Source organism: Nelumbo lutea, chromosome 2, assembly GCF_056320005.1.
Source record: "Nelumbo lutea isolate HS-2025 chromosome 2, American lotus-T2T, whole genome shotgun sequence".
NCBI classification, from domain to species: domain Eukaryota; kingdom Viridiplantae; phylum Streptophyta; class Magnoliopsida; order Proteales; family Nelumbonaceae; genus Nelumbo; species Nelumbo lutea.
The window spans coordinates 105981638-105991440 of NC_142685.1; the positions used below are offsets into that span (position 1 = coordinate 105981638).

The 9803-nt window shown below is 39.5% G+C and overlaps 1 protein-coding gene and 1 long non-coding RNA gene across 3 annotated transcripts; both read left to right on the top strand.

Annotated features, from left to right (window-relative positions):
- The first annotated feature begins 1161 nt into the window (after positions 1-1161).
- LOC148872534 (uncharacterized) lies at positions 1162-4229 on the top strand. 2 transcript variants are annotated; one of them, XR_016107960.1, is made up of 4 exons: positions 1162-1607; positions 1708-2960; positions 3154-3292; positions 3936-4229. It is a non-coding gene; the product is annotated as an uncharacterized LOC148872534 (long non-coding RNA). The 2 variants fall into 2 exon arrangements; XR_016107959.1 differs by having other exon boundaries at positions 3154-4229.
- Positions 4230-5703: 1474 nt separating this feature from the next.
- Positions 5704-6751, top strand: LOC148872535 (thylakoid lumenal protein (Mog1/PsbP/DUF1795-like photosystem II reaction center PsbP family protein)). Its single transcript, XM_088967786.1, has one exon. It carries the CDS (start codon positions 5870-5872, stop codon positions 6623-6625), a length of 756 nt encoding a protein of 251 aa, XP_088823912.1. The 5' UTR covers positions 5704-5869; the 3' UTR covers positions 6626-6751.
- The last annotated feature ends 3052 nt before the right edge of the window (positions 6752-9803 follow it).

Sequence of the window (9803 nt, forward strand, 5' to 3'; positions counted from 1 at the left end):
TTGAGAAAGAGAATGAGAGAGATTGAGGGAGAACGATAGGTAGAGAGAGAGAATGAGAGAAATTGATATAGAGAACGTAAACATAGAAACCAAAAACCATTTTTATTTATTTTCAAGCCACATAGTTGTTGAACAAATAAAGATGAGTGTGAGAGTGAGAGAAAGAGAGAGAAACTAAAAACCCTTTTTTTTTTATTTTCCAATCACCTAACATTAAAGGACAATTTTGGTATAAGCTTTTTGTTGTGTCCAATATGGATTAAGAGTCCCATGTTGGCAACAACCACATAAGCCTCTGATGACATGGCAAAGGTTTTTATAATTTGAAATGTAGAGCTGGTTGTCAGAGTTTTGTTGGTTTATGGGCCAACTTGTAGCTTAATTTTTAATGTACATGCAGTCGGCCCTGACTATAATTTCCCTAATTTAAAACTAATCATCCAATTTTTTAAAGAAACTCATGATATCATAATTGAATAATAAATATTTAAGAAAAGATAGAACACCAAAATTGAAAATGTGTAGAATTTTGTTGAAAACATTTGAGAACATTTTTTATGTTATATATTTATCATATGAAATAAAAATAATTTTTAAAATAAAAGTTATTTTTATTTATGATAAAAATGCAATACAAATAATAATAATAATAATAATAATAATAATAATAATAATAATAATAATAATAATAATAATAATAATAATAATAATAATTGTTATTTTCTATAAGCATTTAAGTTTATTTTTTAATTATATTGTTACTTTTGTTAATTTTCGGTTTCTATCTTAAATATGGTATATTTAAAATTCAAGTAATTAATATGAAGAAAAATTTCTCACATGAAACGCATGTGCTTAATTACTAGTCTATAAAATATATTAAGTTGAAATGTGTACGTGAAGATGCGGGAAATAGAATCTAACAATATTTTTTTGCCTTTTTTATGAAATTACAAAAATGCCACTCTCTACCAATTATCTCTTACTTTTTTTTTCTTTCAAATTACAAAAATGCCACTCTCTTTCTTACCTTTTTCTTGTAAATTATAAGAATGTCATCTCTCTCCTGGCAATTCTCTCTTTTTCTTACAAATTACAACAATGTCATTTCTCTCTCCTCCATGTCTCTCTACTAAAGGGGAATGGGCCTTCTCTTCCCGCAAGAAAGGGTATCTGCACATGAAATCATTTTTTTCGTGCAAAAACAAACGGAATGGGCCTTCCCTAAGGATCACCTCACCTGTCCTTCCAATTCATGCGTTTTTCTCCCCTGTGACTCTCTTCTCTCGCTCTCTCGTCCAAGTCCCTCACCCTCTCTGGACTTGAAATGAATCAGATCAGTGTAACTTACTCGGAGTTCATTTGTTCTTCAGTTCCTGTAAGTTTGGCAAACCCCAAACCCTGCTTAACGTTCGCACCCAAATTGCTGGGAGAATGGTAGAGAGGTTTTTCTTCTTATCCACGAAACAACAAATCGAGAAGGAAAAGGAATGCAACAACAGCCAAATGATGCTCCTTTCAGGGCCTCCCTCCCGCGGGAAAACATCTCTCTTCTTCCGGTTCGCTTTTAATTCCGCTTTCAGGGCCTCCCCCATTACTTATCCCAGGTATTCTACATTTATTACTACTCTCTTTGTTTTTCTTTCCACTTTAATCTGTATTTGTATGTAATGTAATTAGTAATTCATTTTTGAATGTTGCTTGCAGGGCATCGATGCCGCGTCTGATGTGTTCAACTTAATACGGATTAAGTGAGTGTAACCGAGAGCATTGTCCACGGGGACATCACGGAATTCCCTTTTCCTCACTAATAATTTACATCTATCCAAGCGTTTCTGTTCGTTGCCAGGTATGTAGAAGATTACGAGGGGATCAACAAATACTTGACTGGATTTCACTTGCACCAACTACCCAACAACCGTTGTAATTGATGATTTCGGAGATTTCTTCGATGACAAGCAAGTCAAGTCAGGCATTTGTCCGGCTTCAGTCGGAGCAAACCTGTTTGAACAATCTTTACAGCCTTGCATTGGGAATATCTCCCTCCTTATGTGCTTTACTTCATGGATAGATATTCCCAATGCAAGGTTACAAGAGGCTATTGCAATGGTATAAGCACGGTTTGGATCCACACTTATACTTGTAGGAATTGTAAAGAGAGACCGGGTAATCCAAGAGGAAGAGACCTTGCCATGGTTCAAACTCTGGCCTTGTGTTGAGATGCCATCGCCCATGCCAAGTGACTATTCTGTTCACATAGCCTACATTTTAGATGCTTGGAGAGCTATTTGGTTGTTTTCTTCTGGTTCTGAGCTCTTTATATGTAACAGTGAGAGCTTGGCATAAGGAGAGCCTTGCAAGTTCTTGTTATCTGATACCCACTGATGGTGCGCGATCTGAATGCTCCTAGTTGGAGGGCAGTTTGGATGTCAGTCACTGAGTGGATCGGCCGAATTGCAAGGAAGATGGACTAGAGAACTTGGAGTGGTTAACCTGACGAGGTTGCTCCGATGCTTAAGATAATACTCTGGTAGTGGTTGAGAGTTAGAAATTAGAAAGTATGAGAGCTAGAATGCACTTAATCATGCGTATCTGAATTTCGGGGGCATATGCCTTTATATAGCTGAGTTGCTGTGAGCCCCAAGAAACCTCTCCAAGATCTTCGGACTGAGAAATAGGAGTTCGTTCTATTTCGGAAGGTGACCAACGTACTAGCTGATAAGGCTTATCGTGTCCATCCGATTCAGGCAGGACGAGGATAAGGCCTATGGTTGCGCGGTATGATCCCGAAAGGCTCGAGGATAGCTGATGAGCTTCTAGAATCTGCTTCGTGGCACCTCGGCAGATGTAGTTGCCCGACTTTGGTACTACCCGAGGTGACCTGGTCTGTCAAGGTAGCCGGAGGTGCTGAGTCGTCATCTGACTGACAGATTGCGTTCCCTCCATTTTTACTGTCGAAGGTTAGTTTACAAGATGTATTAATAATCCTAACCCAAATCCCTAAAACCCTTCAACCCATTTTTTCTTTGTCCATCCATGTTTATTGGCAACTTTTCAATCTTTTCCCAGACTTTGCCGATTCCGCCCAGTTTCTTTGTTTTTTTCTTCGTTTGACTTATAAAAAATGTAATGAGATTGAGCCTCTGGATTTAGGGGATGGATCGGGATCCTTCATTCCGACAAGCAGCGACAGTGATCTGAGTGGTTCCACAAGAAACAGAAAGCGATCTGCAAAATACTCCACGGCTCTACAGTATTTAGTGTTGCAGGAGATTACCGAAGGAACCAAACAGTAATCTTTTTCTTACTTCCAACCTCCAACTGTCATCAGACACAGAACATCTATTATGAATCCTGATTCTGTATTAAGATATAGCATCTAATCAATTTGGGAAAACTGACTGCAACTTTTTCCACAATCCAGCAGCACCGAGCCCAAACCCCATGGTCCCCATCACAGAGAGACAGAGCCCCACTCTGGCTAGTTGCCACCCTCTCTCCATTAATGGTCAAATTTCAACATAATGACATTATTTATAGCAGTGATGATCCGGCGAGAAGGTTTTTCTATTTCTTTTCTTTTTCAGTATAATATGTCCATAATAAAACCCTTATCCCGCTTTTATATAATGATGGTGATAGAAGAATAGAACTATAGAAGGGCTTTGGGCTTCTCTGAAAACATGCTGTGAAGAACCGAGGATTAAAAAGGAGGGAACGAAGAGAGAACACCAACATATTTTTTGGGGTTCAACACCAAAACAAGTTGCCACGTGTACAATTATTTCTCTCTCTGTTTGCAATGGAAATGCAGAATAGTTGGAGGGAGGAATTAGTACTGCCAATCCAAATATATTAGCTGGTTTTTTCACTAAAATGTCTTCTTCAGTACATTATCCTTAATCTGGTAAGACTTCACGTTGTTTTTTTTATAGGTCGTGGTCCTCGTGGAGCTTGGAATCTGAGGAGGTGGATGAGTTCAAGATGATTCCAATACTGAAACAGCTGCCGCTTATAAATCCTTGGTTGATTTCTAAAAACTGCAATTGACTGCATCTAGCAGCATTAAACTTAAGTGGTTTCTTCTTCTTAGAACACTTGGGATCTAATTTTTTTTTGGTTAATTTCTCTTTTTTTTTTATGAAATGCCTTGCTACTTGTTTCTAAATTTCTTGTAATTTAATTCATAGATATTCCGAATCTATATTGAAGTTTTAGTATTAATGGTATCTTTCTCTAATAATGCCATTCTTCCTCATCAAATTGCCTTTCCAATTTGTTTACGTTATGAAATTTGATAGAGTTTCGTTTCTTAAACTGTAGAAATCCTAATTCAGTGCCTATTAATTCAATTTTGTAATTTGGTATATTTTACGTTTTATTTTCTCTCTCACTCCAGTGCTGAGCACGGGTTAATTCGCTGGTATGTATTTATAATGAATTCGACTATGGTCATAAAAGTAGTAACCAATCTGCAATCTAGCTGTACCACGGACAATATTCTCATGGATTTGCACACGGAGGAGGAATTCCTGAAAAGTGAAAACCGTATTGCCCGATATAAATGAAGTAATGAATTTCTTTTAAGATTATAATTGTGTGTATTTAGTTTATCTATTCTACAAATAACTTGAAGTAGGCATTTTCTCTTGATTGCAGACACATGGGTGAAAAGGTAATGTAGGGTTCTTAGTTTTAATATCAACTAACACAGGGACTGGTAGATAGAAGGAAAGCTCGATTGGTAGCCTTGCTTCAAACTCAGCAAAGTATGTTCTGAATCTAAAAGAAAATCCAGAGAGTAGTTGCCGGTTTGCTCGGGGCAGGGATATGTCGGGGATCTTCGTCATCCAGCATCCAACGGTCAATATTAATGATAGAACAAGGTGGACCACCTTCTATTTTCGGTTATCGAGGATCCACTGCTATACGCTGTGCCACCAGTAGGATACTCATTAGGCGGCTGATTCAAGTTATACAAGATACAACTGTAGTTCCTCGTTTGGTTGCAGTGCGATTTTTATTTGCACTGGTGCAAAAGCATGAGAATGTAAATTCTAATTTGTTTTTTGTTTCAGCTCTTGTTTTATTTATTTATTATTATTTTTTAATTCTAATGAAAAAAACAACTGAAACAATGTAAAGTGTAACCCCCCCGCCCCCCAAAAAAAAAAAAATAAAAATAAAAAGAGGAAAAAACATGCAAAGTAAAGTGAAAAAACAATCAAAATTTTGGGTTTTGGCTAATTTGAAAGGTCAAAAATTGGTCTTTTTCTATTTGATAATAGAAAGTTGGGAAAACAAAAAAAATGTGCTCAAAAGGCATTAAAAAATAAAATTAGTCAATTTTTCTGCGCAACTTTTGAGTTTCAGCAAGTTTGAAAGACCAAAAATTGGTCTTTTCTTTTGATAATAGAAAGCCCGGAAAAAAAAAAGACCTAAATTCAATTTTGGGTATTTCTACGTGATAAATAGCCTTTAAATGCATTTTTTAAAAGCCCAATAACTTAAGGTCTTAATCTTTAAAGATAAGACCCCAAAAACTGAATAGGTTTTGTAACCATTTGGCCTGTTAGAAAATCTTTCTAAAAAGGACTTGCAAATGATACCTACATTTTTCTGATTTACAGTCATGCATTTGCATTTGTACCGGTAGTCTGGTACACATAAAATATCATTACAAACAAACGGAGCCTACGGAGCCTAAGCTTCATTTGATACGGAGGTTACGAAAATAACCCTATTAATAAATGGACACAAGTGGATAAGGAAAATCTCAATTTCCCCACTTCCCCCATCGTCTCCTATCTAAAGAACAGAGTTGCAGAAGCAAGAAAAAAACCAACCACATCCATTCATCCTCAGAACCATGGCCACGATTTTCTCTCCTTCAGCCATCTTCTCTTCTTCCTCTGTAACTCCCCCAAAATTTACCCTAAACTCACCTCCATCCAAATCCCAACTCACATTTCAAGCCCAAACGACGACGACCACCACCACCAAATCCTCCTCACCTGTCATAACTGTCACCACGGCCGCGGCAGCGGCTGCTGCTGCCGTGATTCTTTCAACCACCCCTCCATCTTTTGCAGACGCGTCCACATCATACTACGTCTACTACGGCACGGCTGCCAGTGCAGCCAATTACGGTGGCTACGGTGGCAATTCAGACAAAAAGGCCTCCGCAGAGTACATATACGACGTGCCGGATGGGTGGAAAGAGCGTCTGGTATCGAAGGTCGAGAAGGGTACTAACGGCACCGACAGCGAATTCTACAACCCGAAAAAGAAATCCGAGAAGGAGTACCTGACGTTTCTCTCCGGCTTCCGGGCACTCGCGCCGATGGATGTCGTGCTAAACAACTTGGCGTTGTCGGATGTGGATTTGCAAGATCTCATCGCCAGTGCCGAGAACGTTCGATCCGAGGAGAGGAAGGATGATAAAGGGCAGGTCTACTATGTTTACGAGATTGATGGGGCAAGTGCCCATAGTTTGATCTCTGTAACATGTGCCAAGAACAAGCTCTATGCGCATTTCGTCAATGCACCAACGCCGGAGTGGAACCGGGATCAGGAAACATTGAAGCATATCCACGAGTCTTTTAAAACAGTAGGATCATATTAGTAGATGTTGATACTTTGATACCTGACAGAAGGAGATATTTCTTGTATCCTGGAATACGAACAGTTTCGTGCTTATTTTGCTCTTGCTGGTATTAATTAATATTTTGTGGAAAATTTTGTTTCTCAATGGCATCTTTTGTAAAGGAAACCGTTTTGTAGAGGAAGAAAAGGAATAAAGGGCTTCAAGCCTTCAACCATTGTTGATAAAAACAGCGGTAGTCGGTTGATCCCTCCGCTCTATAATCAGTTGGCATGAAAAAGCAATAGAATAATCAAATGGACTTGAATTTGATTATGGGTTTTCTACAAAGTGGCAAACTGTTTGATGAAAGCCTCAAAGAAAGGAAAAGCGATTGTTTGGACTTGGTTCTGAATTTTCGACTTCATTACCAAAAAAAAACAAAAGAACTTGGTTCTGAAACCTGAATCAATATATTCAAGAAAAATGTAAGTTTTCTATTTGAATTATTGCTGCCAAGGATGGGGTTTAGGGCAACAAGATAATTTCACTAATGTTTGAGTTGGAGAAGAACACACGTCAGAGGCCTGGGTGTAATCCAGGGGTAGAGAAGTTAGGTGCTTAGAGAGGGATTGGGCTAGGCTTGAGACGAGGTGTCAAAGATTAGTCTTTAAGAGCTTAGATGAGGTCTCTGGATAGTACGAATACGAATGCAACAGATTAATAATGAGCAAGATGGGCAACTCCCCACCCCCATAGTTGACCTTGCCATGGAGTGGTTGGAAGTAGTTAGAGAGAGAAGGCTAGGATCTCATCCAACCGATGCCATGTGGCACGATTCGAGGACTTGCCACATGTGCCTACATCACTTACCTTCCACTCTTGAGGCCATAGTGACCAAGGTAGAGCTGCACATTGAGCGGAGATCTCGGCTTTAGCCGAAGAGAGTACTACATTACTTCGTAGAGGCATTGGATTGGCATGTTGAGTAGAGGGCCCAGTTTTAGTTGAAAAAAGCGTAATATAGTGGTGTAGAGGTGTTGGCCTCGGTTATTGAGATCTCTTCTTGGTGATTTGCCACATGTGCCTACATTACTTACCTCCCACTCTTGAGGCCATAGTGGCCGAGGTAGAGTTGCACATTGAGTGGAGACCTTGACTTTAGTCGAAGAAACTACTACATTACTTCGTAAAGGCATTGGATTGGCAAGTTGGGTAGAGGGCCCACTTTTAGTCGAAGAAAGCATCATACGGTGGCGTGGAGGCATTGGCCTCGGCTATTGAGATTTCTTCTTGGTGACCGCGTGGCGACTACTTCCTTTGTTATTTCTTGCCTCTCCGAAGGGCCATGGTGGGCCGAGGGTGAGGGACCGTGCTTGGCATGGGTGTGAGGCATCTATGTTCATTGGTCGTGCTTCGTACGAGTGCCGTTGTAAATCCGTGTGCAGGATGATTGTCGATGTTGATCAGTTGTGGCTGTGTGTGCGGGACGAGTGCCTGGTTTGGGTCACTCTTGACCCGGAGTTGGTGGGTGGACAAGCTTGTCGGCAGCCCTATGGCCATTCGATCAAAGCAATTAGAGCCATACATTTTCCTTTAAAAAGGGTCAATGCTTGAAGTAGCCTCCATCATTTGCTCATTTCCGCTTGTGATCCCAAAGACCTCAACCACCAATCAAGTCAATCTCTTGATCTTTTCCTTCAAGCTTGTAACTAGGTAAAGGACTTTTCCCCTAACCATATTGTATTCCTAGAGGTGTAAATTGGGCCAGGCCGTCTGTAGCCCGACACGACCTAGCACGATTTTGCATTGGCCCAGCATAAAGACCCACGGGCCATGCCAAGCCTGGACGGAGGTCCGTGCCATGCTGGGTTGGGGGTTCGAGGCCCATGTGCCGGCATGAGCCCGCGTGCCAGCACAGCCCAACCTGCGGCATGGCATGAAGCATGACCCGCCAAGCCTGTAGCAGGCCGTGTTCGACCCGCCTAGGAATATAGCCATTGGGCCCCTTTGGGGGGGTTTATAGAAATACCCCCCAACATAAACAACCATATTAGGGGGGTATTTCTATATTTTGCTTATGTGGGGTTGAAAAATGACATAAATTACCCCAACAACTACATAATAACTAGTTTAGGGGGCTATTTTGGGTAAAGTTATAAGTAACTTTATAATGACCAAAATACCCCTCGCAACAACTAAGTAATAGATAGTTTTTTTTTGTGTATTTTGGGCAATTGAATTATGTTCAATTCCTATAAATAGCCTTATCCTCCACCTTTCTCATCACACCAATTCAACAATTCTCTGAATCTCTTCTCTCTCTCTCTCTCTCTCTCTCATATTGATACATTTTCAATTATTTGCAATTTGAGAAAATTTGATTCGTGGATTGTCTGATTCTGCATTCTCTAATTTTCAAGTCTCAACTTTATCAAAGTTTCGACTTTCAACAAGAACAAGGCTTGCTCAACCAGCTCAAGTATCTCAATTCGGGAGGCTTGGACGTTGAAAGGCTTCAACCGTTGAAATCAAGTTGGGATTTTGAATCGACAATTCGGGTAAGTCAAATTAGATTAATTTTTATCTTTTTAGAATTAAAAAAATGGTCAACTCTTTTGAAAACTGATTCCCCAACATGTTCACCATGGATGACATTCAATTGCATCATGATGGTGTTAGCACTGATGCGATTGATGTCAATGGAAGTAGAACTTTCACCCCTGGTAGTAGTTATACTAGGGCAAAAAGGAGGGCTTCTAAGTTGAGTAGCCCGGTTTGAAAAGTTTTCAAAGTAGAGGATATTGAGGGGAAGGGGAAAATGGTCGTTTGCCAAAAATGTAAGAAAGACTTTAGGTATTGTAGCAAGGGTGGTATAGGTCATTTGAATAGACATTTGCTCACACATGAGCGAGAGGAAGATGAAAGGAGAGAAACAACCCAAACATAGATAGGGGGACTAGTTGTGTACTTTTAGATATTCACAATAAACAATGAAACAAGAACTTGCTAAGTATATTGTACATGCAGAATAGCCATTTATATTAGCTAAAGATCCAAAGTTAGAAAAATGGTTGTGTAGTTCTGTAAATCCACAATATAAAAAAGTTTCTAGGAATACTATAAGAACTGATGCTTTAAAAAATTTTTGTTCATATAAACAAAATTTAATTTCTTTGTTAGCAAATCTTAATTCTAAAGTTGCAATAATTTCAGATAT